Genomic DNA, 16,802 nt, shown 5'->3' on the forward strand with positions numbered 1-16,802 from the left:
CCAGAATTTCTGTTGCTAAGCAAGACAGTCGCATCTGATTTTATGACCTTTTTTTTGCCACGGTTCTCAAATCAGTCACTACAGTTGTTAAATGAATCTGTGGTTGTTAAGTGAACCTAGCTTTCCTTTTGACTCTGCCTTATTGGAAGCCATCTAGGAAGGTTGCAAATAGTGATCATATGACCCTTGGACACCGCAGCAGTTGTAAATATATCCTGATGACCAAGTGTCCTAATGTGTATGGAGATTCTCAGTCATCCAGGTCATAGTTGTCGCAAAGGTGCTTTTTCAAGAGGCAACTGGACTAACTTTGTCTTTCTTTGAAGATATTTTGCTTTTCATCTAAAAAGAAGAGCTTCAGAGCTGAAGAAGCTTCTTGGATGAGAAGCAAAATGTCTTCAAACAAAAACCAGAAAGTCCAATTGAAAAACATCTTTGGGCCAAGTGTCCGAAGTTTGATTATGTGACTGTGAACAGTGCTACAATGGTTGTAAGTATGAGAGCCAGTCATGAGTTAATTTTTTCAGTACTGCTGTAACTTCAGATGTAACTTCAAATATTTGAAGTTATAGGAGTAAGTTGTAATGATCCTACAAACAAATGATTGTAAGTTGAAAACTACCTGTACTTAGGTCCTACTAGAACCATGATGGCTAACCTATGACACGCATGCCAGAGGTGGCACGCAGCGCCCTCTTTGTGGACATGCAAGCCGTCACCCCAGTTCAGCTCCGCTGCGCATGCGTGCATGCCTCCCGCTGACCAGCTGGCCTTCGGGTCTCTGCCACGCGTGTGCGGGGGGGGGGGGCGGATGCATGTGTGGGGGCGCTTGCAGGGTGTGTGTGCATGCATGGGAGTGGGGCACATGTGAGGGGCACGTGCATGGATGGGGTGCTTGCAGGGAGCTGCCCACACATGCACGAGGGGAGGATGTTTGTGGGACACATTGCATTTGGGGGCTTCGGGTGCGCACACACACATTTGCGTGCGCTTTCGGCACTCAGTCCAGAAAAGTTTAGCCATCCCTGTACTAGAATTGCTAGAACTTGTCATGATAATTGATTATTTCAGTCTTACGGGTCTCCCAGAGGGTTCCGAGTGGGTGTTTTCTTGTTTGTATACTTTGCATAGCCTATTCTTTAATTGAACTTCCTTGTTTGCATTTTCAGCATCTCTGGCTGGAATGAGACTTTCTGAAGGAGACATAGCAGTAGGTGTCACCATCTTCATTAACTAATATTCATATTGTTAACTGGATTAGGAATCTTGAGATCCATGCTATCTTGAGGCTTAGAGAGCACCTCTGAGTTACGTATTCGGATCCCATCGATTTTGGTGGAATTGATGCAGGCCTGCCCCTAATACCTTTCCTTGCTGATCCGTGGCATCTGCTTTTGGCATGTGCTTGCTATTAATTCCTTATCATTATTCATTTATAGATATCCTTGGCTTACAAAAGTTTGTTTAATAACTATTTGATGTTAGAATGGCACTGAAAAGAAGTGATTGATGACCATTTTTTGAGACCAGAGGTGGTATTTAGCAGGTTCTGACCAGTTCCGGAGAACCAGTAGCGGAAATTTTGAGTAGTTTGGAGAACTGGTAAATACCACCTCTGGCTGGCCCTACCTCCATCTATTCTCTGCCTCCCAAGTCCCAGTTGATCGGGAGGGAATGGGGATTTTGCAGTATCCTTCCCCTGCCACGCCCACTAAGCTACACCCACCAAGCCATGCAATGCCCACCAAGCCACACGCACAGAACCAGTAGTAAAAGTTTTTGAATCCCGCCACTGTTAAATGAGTTTTGCCACAGTTCTTGCCACAGTTGTTAAGTGAATCACTGCAGTTGTTAAGTTAGTAACACTGTTGTTAAATGAATCTGGCTTCCCTAACTGACTTTGCTTGTCAGAAGATCGCAAAAGGGGATCACTGCAACTGTCAGAAACATGAGTCAATTGCCGAACATCTGAATTTCCATCACATGATTATGAGGATGCTGCAACGGTGGTTAGATGTGAAAAACACCCATAAGTCTCTTTTCTCAGTGTCATTGTCACTTCAAGCAGTCTCTAAATGAATTGTTGTAAATCGAGAACTACGTGTATAAGTGATGAGGAAGCTTGCTTGTTGGTATGTGATCAGAGTGCCACTTTAGTTACCAGCTGACGTTGCTCTTGGTCATTGAGAATTATGTAGCCATGAATTTTCCACAATAAATCCTTGGATTCTATTATAATTTCCCCACCCCACCCCCGCTCTATGTTTCATATAAAGCTGGCAAGCAAAGTCAATTTCACAAGAATTCAATTGCTGCAATGTGTAATTTAAAGATAATTAGCAGGGCAAACAAATGGGTTTGATTTAATTCCTGTATTGCTTTTTCTGTTTTTCTGCTAATACCTTGATTATTTTCTTCCCCAGATTAGCCTCGGCACGAGTGATACCCTGTTTCTCTGGATTAAAGAGCCAAGCCCTGCTCTGGAAGGTCACGTTTTCTGTAATCCAGTTGATTCACAAGCATTCATGGCCCTACTTTGGTGAGTGCCTTCTACTGTATGATGTATCAGATTAGCTTCATAAAAATCAAAATTTCTGTCACTTTTTCCAGTTCTTTAATGTTTCAGATTTTATTTTTAAAATGTACTTTAAAGTGTTATTTTTATTTATTTAGATTCTTAAAATCCTGCCTTATTATATTAATAAATAACTCATTCTCCTCCTATTTTGTTCACTGAACTCTATGACATAGGTTGGTTGACAGAGAGAGGGACTGCCCCAAGATCTCCCAACTGGCTTTCATGCTTAGGGTGGGACTAGAATTCCCCATCTTCTTGTGATTGGCCCAAAATTATTCATTTGACTTTCGTGGCTAAGAAGGGTCTAGAACTCACAGTCTCCTGGTGATTGCCCCCAAGTCACCCAGCCAGCTTATCATCTCCTGATGATTGGCCCAGTGGTGGGTTTTACATTTGTTATCACCGGTTTGCCCCACACATACCCACACTCTTCACGGGCACACACACCCCTTCCACGCATGTGCCTGGACTTCCATGCATGTACTGTATTTTTCGGAGTATAAGATGCACCGGAGAATAAGAGGCACAAAGGTTTTGAAGAGGCAATTTTTTTAAAAAGAAGGTAGGTAGATAGCGGGATAAAGAGGGAGAGAAAGAGAGAGAAATATAGTAGGTAGGGCGAGAGAAAGAGCAGTTAGGTAGGTAGGTAGGTAGGTAGGTAGGTAGGTAGATAAAGGAATAGAGAGATAGAGAAATAGAGAAATACAGTAGGTAGGTAGGGAGAGAGAGTGTGTAGGTAGATAGGTAGGTAAGTAGGTAGAGGGATAGAGAGAGAGAATTAGAGAGAGAGAGAAATACAGTAGATAGGGAGAGAGAGAGAGTAGGTAGGTAGGTAGGTAGATAGAAGGGGGGTGGAGAGAGAAATACAGTAGATAGGGAGAGACCGAGTAGGTAGGTAGGTAGATGGAGGGAGAGAGAGAGAAATACAGTAGGTAGGTAGGGGGAGAGAGAGAGTAGGTAGGTAGGTAGATGATTCCAAGTGTATTTATCCATGTGTTGGAGAAGGAAATCGCTGACAATCCGCGGCACCTAAGACTTTGTTTCTGCTGGCACAGCACACGATCAATTATCAATTCCAAAAAGTTTTTGCACTCTGCAAACCTCCCCCAAAACAATTTTTTAAAAAGGCATGAATAGCCTTGGGGGGGGGGGGGACTTGCAGAGTGCTCCTGGGGGGGAGCAAAAACGAGGAAAAACCGGCACGTTTTTCGCAAAAACGGGGCTGTTTTTTGTCAAAAAAATGTATACATAGCCTTATGGAGGCTTATAGAGTGCTGCTAGGGACTGGGGGGGGGGGGCAAAATATGGCCCATTTTTTGCTCATTTCTGCCCTCCCCAGCCCCCAGGAGCTCTCTGAAGCCTCCATAAGGGTATGCACGGCCATTTTGGTGAAAGGGGTTTCAGGAGGCAAAAAATGCTTTATTCGATGTATAAGATGCACCCAGATTTTCAGCCTCTTTTTTGAGAAAAAAAAGGTGCGTCTTTTACTCCGAAAAATACAGTTCTTTGCCCATGTGCATGCCTTCCACACATGCGCCTGGCCTCAAAAACGTGCCTAAATAGGATGGCATAGAGCCGGGGTAGGTGGGTGGGGGTGGGTCAGGTGAACCGATCCAAACCGGCTGAATACCACCTCTGGATTGGCCCAAAGTAACCTAGGTAGCGTTCAGGCTGAGGCAGGATTAGAACTCACAGTCTCCTGGTTTCTAGCTTGGTGTCTTAATGACTAGATCTGTGATGGTGAACCTACGGCGTGCCAAAAACTGGTGTTCAGATGCGTAATGGCCAGCTGATTGTCGTGCACGCTAGAACCTGGAAGTTTGGCTTTTTCGGAATGTGGCCCTGACAAGCACACCGGTGCCCAAAAGTTTCGACATCACTGGACTAGATCAAACTGGCTCTCTTACAAGATGTTTCTGCATCGCCTGTCTGAAACAGATTAAAATAACTTCTCTCTTTCCCTGGATAGCTTCTCAACCTTGGGGGAAAAATGAGTGACTGCTTTAAGCTATTCTAGACAATTCCCATAATTGGGATGGCAGTTCTCAAAACCATGCCATTAATGCCTAAATTTAAGGTTTCCAGATTTAATAGGGACTTCAACTTCCAGAGCCGTCTGATTGGCTAGAAAGTTGAGGAGAAACATCTCAAATCTATAAGAATTCATGTCAAGATATGCCTGTTTGCAGCTGGAAAACACATTTAAACACACTTTAATTTATTCTAAATACTTTACTACTAAAAAATGAAGATAATAGCATGGAACATTCCATTATTACAGATCGGGGTGAAATCCTCCCGGTTCAGCTCGGTTTGGCCAAATCAGTAGGGACGATTGTCCTTGGTTCTGCGAACTAGTAGTAAAAAAAGTTTCCGAGGATCGCGTAGCTATGCTGTGAGCCATGCGATTGCTGGAATCTTTACACCCGCTTTTTAAAGCATTTTTTCCCTGCCGGTTTGAGTGAACTGCGAAAAAATGCTTTAAAAAGCTTTTTAAAAAGCTTCCAATGATCACACGGCTCACAGCTGAGCCGTGCGATCATCAGAAGCTTTTTTTTTTACTACCAGTTTGCAGAACCAAGGACAAACAAAGACAATGCTTTAAAAAGCTACAAAAATAGCTGAAAGTGGGGAAAAAGTTGGCCACGCCCACCCAGTCACATGACCTCTTCTCCACCAAGCCACGCCCACAGAAGTGGTAGGGGAATTAGATTTCAGCACTGTTACAGATCTTTGCATTCTCAGGTGTATATAAATGGTGCTTAACTTACGACCAAAATTGGGACCTGAATCTCCATTGCTAAGTGAGTCACACCCAATTTTATAACCTTTAAGCAAATCACTGCAGTTCTTAAGGAAATCATGTGGTTGTGAAGCGAATCTGGCTTTCCCCATTAATTTTTGCTTTTCAAGAGCCAGCTAGGAAGGTTGAAAATGGTGATCAGATGACGCTGGAACTTAACCAACAGTCACATGATCAAAATTCATGTGACTGTGGGGATATTGTGATGGTTTTAAGTGTGAAAAATTGTTGCAAGTCACTTTTTTCAGTGCTGTTGTAACTTAACAATTGCCAAATGAGTGGTTATAATTTGAAGACCCCCTGTGTTAGGGAAAAACCAATAACTTCACAGGCGAAATTGCAATGAATGATCCATTTATTCAGATTACTTATTAATTAATGCTTAATTTGTAAAAAATAGTGAAAGGTCTTTCTTTGGAGAAGTCTAATTACATTTTTTCTTGCTTGGGATAGCTTAACTACTGCTGTTACTAATGCAGTGGAAGACACCTAAACCCTTTTAACTTGCAAAAAGATCGGGTGTGTGAAAATAATGTCGCACCCATTATCTTTTCTCACCAGAGACTTAGTAAATTGGGTTACAGAGGAGAATATTTGGTTATGTCCAATCTTCTCCAATTGCAGAGGTGTTAAATATCCATAGTTTACCATCTGCCTTATTGCCTGGGGCATTATAGCAGCTGGAACCTGGGATACAGCAGCAATAGGATCCCATTAATTGAAACTCAAGGATCTAGTCCAGGGGGGTGAAATTCACAGCCAGTGGGGCGGATTTGTCATGCGCTGGCCACACCCTGGTTTAGCAAAGGGGAAGAAAGTCATGATATGTCACGTGATGACAAAGTGACGCCGTGAGTTTGACACCCCTGATCTAGTCCTTCATTTCTTACAGACTTGCGTTAAATCACGGTGAAGTCAGGCATCAGGAAGCTTTTGGCCTTAGTATCAATATATACCCTGTTTCCCTGAAAATAAGACCTCCCTGGATAATAAGCCCAATCGGGCTTTTGACTGCACACGCTAAAATAAGCCCTCCCTTGAAAATAAGCCCTCCCTGAAATATTGCAACACAGCAGCAGCCATGAGGTGACCACGCTCGCTGTCTCCTGCACCTCAAAAATAGTAAGACCTCCCTGAAAATAAGGCCAAGTGCTTATTTCGGGGGGTCAAAAGAAAATAAGACCCTGTCTTATTTTTGGGAAAACACGGTATATATTTGTGAAAATAGGCTTTTTTTCTTCAGATCCACACTTCTACTTGGCAGCCCTACAGATATTTTCTGATTTTCTAGTGCCAAATAATAAAACGACGTTGCTTCAGAATTCTGACTGAAACCTCTTGGAGAAATCAAAGAAATTGCGTATTGTTATATGTTTTAGCTACAAGAATGGCTCCTTGATGCGAGAGAAGATCCGAGATGCACTTGCATTGGGCTCGTGGGAAGAATTCTCAAAAGCTCTCGAATCAACAGCTGCTGGAAACGGTGGGAAGGTGGGTAGGTATCTTGGAAGGCTTATAAATTCCCCTCTCCCAGCCTCTAGTTAGGTGGGGTTTATTCCAGGAAAGAAGCAATTTAAGGAGAGGCGGTGCTTCTGCCTCCCTCATCAGATGGCTTGGCTGGAACTAACTCACCCAGGCTTTCTCAATTTTGGCATCTTTGAGATGCACAGACTTCTACAATTCCCCAGCCAGCTTGCTGTTTGTCTGGTTTTGTCTGGTTGGAATAAACCATATTCGTACATTCAAAAGAGGCAATAAAAAGCTAAGAAGAAAACAAAAAAGACCAGAACAGATCTTCTCCTGCACTCAACACCCAAATAAGCAGGGATTAATACCAGACAAATAATCAAACAGAAAAACAGTATCCCAATCCGGAAACTACTGTAAGGTTTTTGAATTCAGCTCAGAATCTGATAATTCCAATGAAACTCTGAACACGGGGCTACTGATAATCAGTTTTTATTTTCTGCAGAAAGCAAAAAGACTTGATAACATTTCCGTCTCCCACCTTAACAGAGCAGGCAGAGAGAGAGAGAGAGAGAAAGGAGACAGGCGCAAGCCTCTCAGTCTAGTCATGAAAAAAGCACTTTTTGTCAAACTTCTTATAGTCTTTGCACAGCTTGTACAGATTGTCATAGTGTTAGAAACATTATTTTATGTTACACAAACCTCATGATTTTTCTCAGTGCACTGAAAACAATAGACTTTAGAAGAGGAAAGACATACATTTTCTGGCATATAAGACAGAGCTTTGTTAGGGAATGCTGAACACACATTTCAAGTTACAAGCAAGGTTATTTCATTTTTTCCCCACTTTTCACAAGTAATTTACTTACTAGGCTAAGCTTGGCAATTCGGCTAGAAGTTTTATCTATGGAGTTGACACATTAAGTCACAATGAAGCTTCTCTCAACAGCAATTTAACAAAAGCTGAATTAGGTTACACTCTGTGTATGCTCTAATCCTTCAGGGGTCCTTTCACTACCAAAACTATCCCCCCACCCTGGCAAGACAAGCTACTGTATATAATAAACAGGGGAATAAACCCACACTCTCTAGCACTGATGATATTGCTTAGTCAGGTAATGAAGTCTCTGTAAAGAAAGAAAAAAAACCTAAGCACAGAGACGACTAAGAACTCCATGATGAAAATGTAACTTAGAGACCAATTATTGCATTTATGACCTTTGCAGATGTTGTAAAGCAAAGGAAAACTGAAGTATACATATTTGTGGTTCTCCTGTGCGCTGCTTGGGGAATCCAAGCATGGGTTAACTTTGTCCATTAGCCTAGAGACTGAGTTACGTAATTGTTGACCACACCTCCTCTGACTGGGATAGTTTTTTTAACTCAGTCCAGCCTAAAGAGATGTAAAAAAATTTCTTTGAGGACATTAGACAAATTACTCATTATTTATTTCTTTATTTAGTTATTATTTCTGGATTTATTCTGGATTTATTTCATGCATTTGGACTGAATATTTGTGGATTCAAGACAGCGTAAGCCGTGTTGTCTGCTCGTTCCGACAGGCAGTAATTACGCTCGGCTAGATTTCGCTCCCGTTGGTGCTTCAGCGGCTTCCCTTAAGGGTCTTGCGGCCAGAGGAACCAGCGCATTGAAGGAATTGCAGGAGCTAGTTGCCGTGGATGTGAGTCGATTCGCCGTTCTCCGTTCCCACAGATGCCGCGGTGAGAGTAGGTTTGCCTCTCTCGCGTCAGTTTGGGTGTCCACGATTTGCTTAGAGAGCGCAATCGGCCCAAAGTGATTTCGTCGCCTCACAGTTGTGGTGCTGCCGTCCCCTTTGTTGATGGCTTCTATCATGCTGGCTGCGAATCTCGGAGCTTCCTGTAGGCAAGCGGTCGCCATTTTGAAGACATTTGAATTTCACGCCATTTCTCTGCTGCAGTGGCCATTTTGAAGCTGCTTTTCTGGGCGCCGAGGGACAGCTGGAAGAGGCGCGCTTAGTGTTTTGTGCCCAAATGGCATCTATGTCACTAATGGCTTGTTCTGGGAGCTGAGGAGGTTGGTTCGCCATCTCTCTGTTCCAGCGCACGCGGTTGCCTTGCAAATTATTCAGAGTCGTTCCGCTTCAGCCTTTCTGGCAATTACCTCTGATATTGAGACGTGAGCTGAGCCTTTCAACTCCCTGTTATTAACTATGGCTGATCGTTCCATCTCTGGAGGCAGCGCTGGGGCTTCTACCTCTTCCCCGTTGCACTCCGATGCCGCTGGGGCCAGTACTAGGGTGGGAAGAGCCACCACTAGGGCCGCTAGCCATAGGGCTCACGCTTCATCAGTGGCTCCGGTTAGGGCCGCCAAGCGCAAAGACAAAGGTAAATCAAAAGCCCCCATGGCCACCAACAGGTCACCTCTGGCTTTAGTGCTGAAGGCCCCTCACCCGGTTATCCCCTTCATTTGGCTGGGATAAAGGGTTGGTCTCTGGACCTCCCTAACCCCCTGGGACTAACAACTGAGGAGGGGGGATTGGGGCCCCAATCTCCCCATGATCCTTCTGAGGCTAGTCCAGCCTCAGCTCCAGTGCCTACGCATTCAGAACCTACAGCCATGTTTACTCCCACAGCTGCTGGGTTGAGGCATGAGGAAGGTTCTGAGTTTAACCTTCCTCCTGCACTACAAAACATGATCTCAGCAGCCATTGCACAGGGCGTGAATGCGGAATTGAATTGCAGGGCCCAAAGGCCTAGGGTTGCAACCTCAGCTAGGGAAACTACTAATTCCCAGGCTGACCCCCCATCAACGCTTCCCTCAGTCTACAGTGAGGGATCGATGTTAGGTGTGGAGGAAAGGGTGGCAACTCTCTGATGACAAGGGCCTAGTGCAGGACAGGCCTGCCTTTTCCGGCTTGTTCTGGCCTGCTTTATTTAAATCCTTTCTATACAAGGCCAAAGCAATGACCAATATAGGCAGCACTTCCACCCAGGCTAGTACCGCAGTAGGACTTGATCCCACGGAGCGCTTGTTTGCTGAACAGGTACAGGAACAGGATGCCATTCCCTTTCCAAAACTGTTTTTTGATGTTGTTCAAAACCAATGGGCACAATCAACCGCTGTTCCCCCTCCCCCAGCAATGGGGACAGAAAGATCTACACCTCTACTCCGGAACTGGACGGAATTCTCCAATTCCCTACAGTGGACCCACCAGTTGCAGCCTTGGCCTCTCCAGCCTTGATTCCATCCGAAATTTCGGAGGACCTCAAGGCTGAGGACCGTAAGGCCAAGCTGGTCATTCGCAAAATGCACCAGGCGGCTGCCTAGGCATTGTGAGCTGCCACAGCAGCCTTGTTCTTCAATAGGACTTCGCTAGTTTGGCTCAAGCAATTACAGGCCAGACTTGCTCCTAATGATATGCATCTCCACCAAGACGTCAACAAACTGGTGGCAGCGCTAGAGTTTTCCTCTGATGCTACCTTCAACGTGGCCAAATTCTTGTCTCGAGCGGTAGTATCCAATGTTGCTTCCCGTCGCCTCCTCTGGCTCTGCCATTGGCAGGCGGACCTGTGCTCCAAATGGCGCCTAGCCTCCACCCATTCAAAGGGGGTTCGCTTTTTGGTGCTGCGTTACACTCTATCTTAATTGAGACGAGGGACAAACATGAAGTCCTTCCGTCGACCAGTAGACGTACAGACAGGAGATAACAGCTCTACAACAGAAGGCAGCCATTTCGGGCTGGGGATTCGGGGTATACTACCACCCTGTATAACTCCCAGTACAACAGGTCTTATACACAACCACAGGATAGGGCTCAGGACCATTCCGGGACCAGAGATAGAGGCCGGCAGCAGAACAAGCAACAGCCTCAGGCGTGGCGGCCATTTCCTGGCGCCAACAACCGGTCCTTTCATAGATACCAGTGACACACGGAGTGGGGCCCATTGGGGGACACCTAACAGCCGTTGTCCACCAGTGGGCAGACACCTCCTCGGACGCCTGGGCCATCCAGACCGTGAGGCAGGGCCTTATTCTAGAATTTCTCACCATCCCCCTGAGACATTTCATCAGATGCCCCATACCCAGGTGTCAGATAAAAAGGTGTCTAATGGACACAGAGATCCAACATCTGTTGTCAATCAACGCCATAGAAAAGGTAGCACAAGCACAAGAACGAGTAGACTTCTATTCAATACTATTCCTAGTTCCCAAAAGCTCGGGAGAATGGCGGGCCATCCTAGACTTGAAACGGCTCAACTTATACCTCAAATATCAGAGGTTCAAGATGCAGTCTCTAAAAAGCATCCTGGCCTGCATTCGCCAAGGCGATCTGATGATCTCCGTCAACATCAAGGAAGCATACCTCCAGGTGCCGATCCGGCACATCGAAGGTTCTTAAGATTCCAATTTGCCAGGCGCCACTTCCAGTATGGGGCACTGCCATTTGGCCTTTCTTCGGCCCCATGAACCTTCACAAAGTTGCTGGCAGTAATAGCCACATCTCTTTGATCGACGCCTATAAGAGTCAATTGCTATTTAGATGACATCTTGATCCTTTCATCATCACAGGCCCAGGAAAACTGGGACCTACAAGCTACAATCGACACTCTGCAGTGCCACGGCTTCGTCCTGAACTTTCCGAAAAGCTACCTGCACCCAACCAGGTCCTTATTGCACCTCGGGACTCTCATCAACTCGGAGTTGTGCGAGGTATCATTATCACAGGAGAAATGTCAAAGCCTGCAGACCCTGGTGAGTCAAGTGCTACGACAAAGGTCATTACCACTAGCAGTTCTTTCCCAACTTCTCGGGAAAATGGTGTCATGCATAGACATAGTTCCCTGAGCACGATTCCACGCGGTGCTGCTCCAAAGGCTCCTGCTCCCCTTCCAGAGAGCCCACACCAGTCACTTGCAGACCAGGGTTGCATTACCACCCAAGGTGCTTCCATCGCTCTGATGGTGGACATCCTCCAAACTACTCAAGGCATGTCCCTTCAAGGAGCCAAACTGATCGTAGTAACGACAGATGTGAGTCTATTCAGCTGGGGAGCTCACGCTTTGGACCAGTTGGCACAGGGGCGCTGGACTGCCCAAGAACTCCGGAACAGCATCAACTGGCTGGAGCTTTGAACCATTCGGCTAACTCTCCACCAGTTTTGGGACTTGGTGACGGCTGACCATGTGTTAGTCCTCGCCGACAACGTGGCCTCCGAGGCTCATGTCAACCGCCAAGGAGACATGTGGTCCAGGTCCTTGATGATGGAAGCGGAGAGACTCCACCATTGGGCGGAGAACCGCCTACTATCAATTCGAGAAGAGCACATATCGGGCACAGCCAAAACACAGGCGGATTGGCTGAGCAGGGCCACAGTGGACCAGGCGGAGTGGCATCTCCATCTGGCCCTGTTCCAGGAACTGTCTCACAGCTTCGGCCAACCCGAAGTGGACCTCTTTGCGCAGCCTCACAACTGCTGAGGTTTTACACTAGGGACCAAACACCGGGGTCAGAGGGCACTGACGCACTTCGTAGCCCGTGGCTGCAAGGCCTCCTTTACGCCTTCCCGCCTCTACCAATCATTCTGCTTGTTATTCGGAAAATCCTAGTGGATTTTCGCCCATAGTACACTGACCTTGTCCGTCTGTCCGTCTCATGCCTCTGGAGAATCCAGGACAATCGGATACACCTCTCAGAGGGGGCTCTCATTCATCCAAACCCCCAACTGTTACAGTTAGCCGTGGGGCACGTGAGTGGGTTATCTTGACTCGACAATAGTTTTCTGACAAAGTCATTGACACAATCCAGGCAGTGCGACGCCCGTCCACAACTCGCATCTACGAGGCCACTTGGCAGGTCTTCTGCAGATGGTGTCGGACAGCCGGCGCTGACCCAATCAAGACATCCGTACCACAGGTATTGGACTTCTTGCAAATGGGCATGGACAAGGGACGCCCAACACTCTCTGCCACCAAATTGCGGCTCTATCAACTGTGGTTGGTAGGGGGTAGGGCCATTCCCTGGCACCACACCCAAGGGTTCGATCATTCCTGAAGGGCGCATCAAACCTCAGGCCACCAGTAGTACATCACTACCCTACCTGGGACTTGTCCCTGGTACTTATGGCCCTCACGGCAGCACCTCTTGAGCCCATTCGCACGATCAATCTCAGATTGTTGACCCTTAAAACTATCTTCTAGGTAGCAATTACATCGGCTAGGAGGGTGTTGGAGCTGTCGGCGCTGTCGGTCCGTGTGAACCTCTGTATCTTCCATCCGAACAGAGTCGTTCTGCAATTGGACCCAGCATTCGTTCCGAAAATTAACTCTTGGTTACACAGAGCACAATAACTCATTCTTCCAGACTTCTGCCCGCAGCCTTCACATCCACAGGAGCAACGGTGGCATCACCTTGATCGTCGCTATGTGAAATGCACTGTGTCATTCAGAAGGTTGGAGGCACTGTTCATGTCTTTTCAGCCATCATCCATGGGGCAGAAGGTGTCCTCACATACCATCGGATGCTGGTTGAAAGCGTGTATCGCCCTTGCCTACGACAGTCAATCCCGACCGGTTTCCAGACGCATCGCTCCCCATTCCATCAGGAGTGCTGCTACCACGGCAGCCTGGGCGATGTAGGCCTCAGTGGAGGACATCTGCAGGGTGGCAGCTTGGTCATCACCGTCGCCCTTTGTCAGACATTATAAAGTGGACATGTATGCCTCGGCAGAGGCTTCCTTTGGGCAGCGAGTCTTGCAGAGGGTCCTTTCACCACCTAGGGCCCCTGACCAGCCTAGCTCCCACCTTTGACTCTCATTGCTTTGGCATGTCCCATGCTTGGATTCCCCAAGCAGCGCACAGGAGAATGACTGTTGACTTACCTGAACGATCCTTCTATGTGCGTTGCGAGGGGAATCCAAACCCACCCTAGGCTTCGGCTGCTCCGGGCATTTGATTTTCGCCTACACTTTCACTCGTATGGTTTACTTACCTCATTGACTATTTGCATTCTGTGACAATTGTTCTCTTGGATCGGCCGAGCCTTTGTACAAAACTGAACTATCCCAGTCAGAGGAGGCGTGGTCAACAATTACATAACTCAGTCTCTAGGCTAATGGACAAAGTTAACCCATGCTTGGATTCCCCTTGCAGCGCACATAGATGGACCAGGTAAGTCAATGGTCGTTTCAGTTAGCAGTAACTTCACAACATATGGACCACCTTGTTGTTCGTTCAACAAAATGCAAAAAAATCCTGGGGGAGATTGACATTTATTTAACTATAATTCTTGGAAGACTTATGACTGAATAAGCCTAAGTTTACTTATTCTAATATTTAATTTAGGTTTTTATTTTGATGTGAGAGAAATTACACCAGGAGCTGTGGGAATTCACAGGTTCGATGCCCACAATCTCGAGGTAAGAGCCCTTATGTCTCCATTTATGGGTTACTCCAGATTTCCTATAGTACCATGAAGTTTGAATTGCCTTCTAAAGCTGGCAGGTGCTCATTTTGCCTTTCCTGAAAACTGTTATTTTTTGAGGCCTCCAAAATGAATGGCTTGTCTTTCCATCATGGGATGCCCTTAAGATATTTTAGATTTCAACTCCCAGAATACACCAATTAGTTCACAAATTAGCAGATGATTTACAAGCAGTCTTTGGGGCTGCTGTAATCTTCTGGGAGGTTTGCATGTGTGTGAATGACAACTGCTGCAAATAGTAACTATCCAGTTGTTGAGAAATCCACACCATGTAGATAGTCCTCGACTTCAAACCACAATTCAGGCCAGAATTTCTGTTGCTAAACAAAGTGGCCGTTAAGTGAGTCACACCCAATTTTAGAAACTTTTATTGCCTTGGTTGTTAAGTGAATCATGCGGTCATTAAGCAAATCCAGTTTTCCCCGCTGATTTTGCTCATGGGAGGCCAGCTGGGAAGGTTGCATGGGTATCAAATGATCCTAGGATGCTAAAACTGTTCTAAATACAGTATATGCCTTTTACTAAACACTCAAATTTTGACCATGTGACCGTGGGGATTTTACAGCGTTTGTATGTGTGGGGATCTATTGTAAGTCACATTTTTCAGTGTTATAACTTCAAAGGGTCATTAAACAAATGGTTCTAAGTCGAGGATTCCAAAACGGGTTGCATTGGAGGCTTATATGTTTCTTTTCTTTTCAGAGACTAGCCTTCCCAAAGGAAGTGGAAATACGGGCCTTGATAGAAGGACAGTTCATGGCCAAAAGGATCCATGCTGAAAAACTGGGCTATAAGATACGTGAGTTTCTTTTCACCAAGATAATGGGAAATTTGATTAAAGTTGCCTACTCATCTCTGAGAAGTGGGTCATTCTGTCTTCTCCAATTTTTTTTTTTAAGTATTGTTTTATTGTATTAAAAGAAATTGGATACATTATATTATTTAGGTATTAACTATTAATACTATGATGATTTAGATGTTAATCATTTAGAGTTACTTAAATGACCAATGACGAGAATATTGCATCTGAGACAGTGGTGGGTTCCTGCCGGATCGCACCGGATCGCGCGCTCCCTTTCGGCGCTAAACCCGGAAGTACGGTCTTGCCCCACCCCTGGCGACGCGACGACGCTTGCCTGCGCTCCACCAGCTCGGCTGGGAACGGAGACGTTTCTCTGCTCAGCAATGTCTTCAGTGGAGTGGTGGCAGCCTGGCAGGCTGAGCCTGCGTCCCTTTCAGGTGCTCCGCTCCGCTGAGGAAACATCTCCGAGCTGGTGGAGCGCAGGCAAGCGTCGTCCCGTCGCCAGGGGCGGGGCAAGACCGTACTTCCGGGTTTAGCGCCGAAAGGGAGCGCGCGATCCGGTGCGATCCGGCAGGAACCCACCACTGATCTGAGAATTAAACTGTGGGGTCCTTAGTGCTCTCTGAGCTTGGTTATTTTCTTGCAGGTGTTTCATTACCAAACTAGGTAACATTATCAGTGCTAAAAGAGAGTGGGGCTTACTATTTCATTGTTTGCACAGTTGATAGTTCCTTGATTGGGGTATTTTTTACTGCTTGAACAAGTAATCAACAGCTTAATCATGGAACAAGCAAAAAGAAAATATTCTCACCAATATTGGCAGAGAAGCCATTTGTATTTAAACAGAGAGCAATGATGATGTTACCCCATTGGGTAATGAAAAATTGGCAAGAAAACAACTAAGTTCATAGAGCTCCAAGGGCCCCAGAGGCCCTAGGTCAGATAAGAGGTGTGCACGCATGTTCCTCTTGGCTTCTAGGTGCTCGCTAAGAAAGGATTTTTTGAAATGACCATCAGATCATTAGTATTTTGTATACAGTATTTAACATGCTGTGATGCTAAGGAGTTCTACTCCCCCTTCCCACCTGAAAAGAACTCTCTTCCAGCTACCAGTTGCCTTATATTAACATGTTCTGATGCTAAGGAGTTAGACATTCTACTCCCCCTCCCCACCTGAAAAGAACTCTGTTCCAACTGCCAGTTGCCTCACATTACCTCAGTTCAAACTGGCAGACGTTCCACTCCTTCCCTAAGGAGCGGTCTGAGGCTCCTTACAGTACTAAATGTTGGCACTCACCAAAATGTCTACACCTTCCACCTGTGGAACTGCTTCCTGACTCAAGGCGGCAGGAGCGGTATTCCCTTATGAGTTTTAATCACTGACCACCACCGAGCCAATGGATTGTGAACCGACTTTCTCCTGCATAGCCCGATCACATAGTTTCGTTGCGAAGCACAGGTATCCAGCTAGTGAATGAATAAATGAATGAATACCTTTAAAGAAAAGAAAAAGCTCATATCAATATTAATAATGGTTTCTAAAATGTTAATAAACATAACGTTGCTTAAATTGTATACACTGAGCTGAAAAGTAGCATTGATAAACAGCAACAAAATACATTGAATTAACTAGAGCACACTTTAATTTGAAATTAATGATTCTGTTTTTAGAGAGGCAGCTGTGTCCAGAG

At 45.8% G+C, this 16,802-nt stretch overlaps 1 protein-coding gene across 4 annotated transcripts in view; it reads left to right on the forward strand.

Annotated features, from left to right (window-relative positions):
* The window catches only part of XYLB (xylulokinase), a 310,463-nt gene that overhangs the window by 74,838 nt on the left and 218,823 nt on the right, over positions 1-16,802 (forward strand). For all 4 annotated transcript variants that reach the window (XM_081970175.1, XM_081970173.1, XM_081970174.1 and 1 more), the window contains 5 exons: positions 1,170-1,210; positions 2,424-2,539; positions 6,761-6,876; positions 14,171-14,244; positions 15,012-15,108. In XM_081970175.1, the coding sequence (XP_081826301.1) occupies positions 1,170-1,210; positions 2,424-2,539; positions 6,761-6,876; positions 14,171-14,244; positions 15,012-15,108 (444 nt within the window). The remainder of the gene's footprint in view (positions 1-1,169; positions 1,211-2,423; positions 2,540-6,760; positions 6,877-14,170; positions 14,245-15,011; positions 15,109-16,802) is intronic.

This window comes from Natrix helvetica, assembly GCF_964273705.1.
Source record: "Natrix helvetica genome assembly, chromosome: Z".
Taxonomy (NCBI): Eukaryota; Metazoa; Chordata; class Lepidosauria; order Squamata; family Natricidae; genus Natrix; species Natrix helvetica.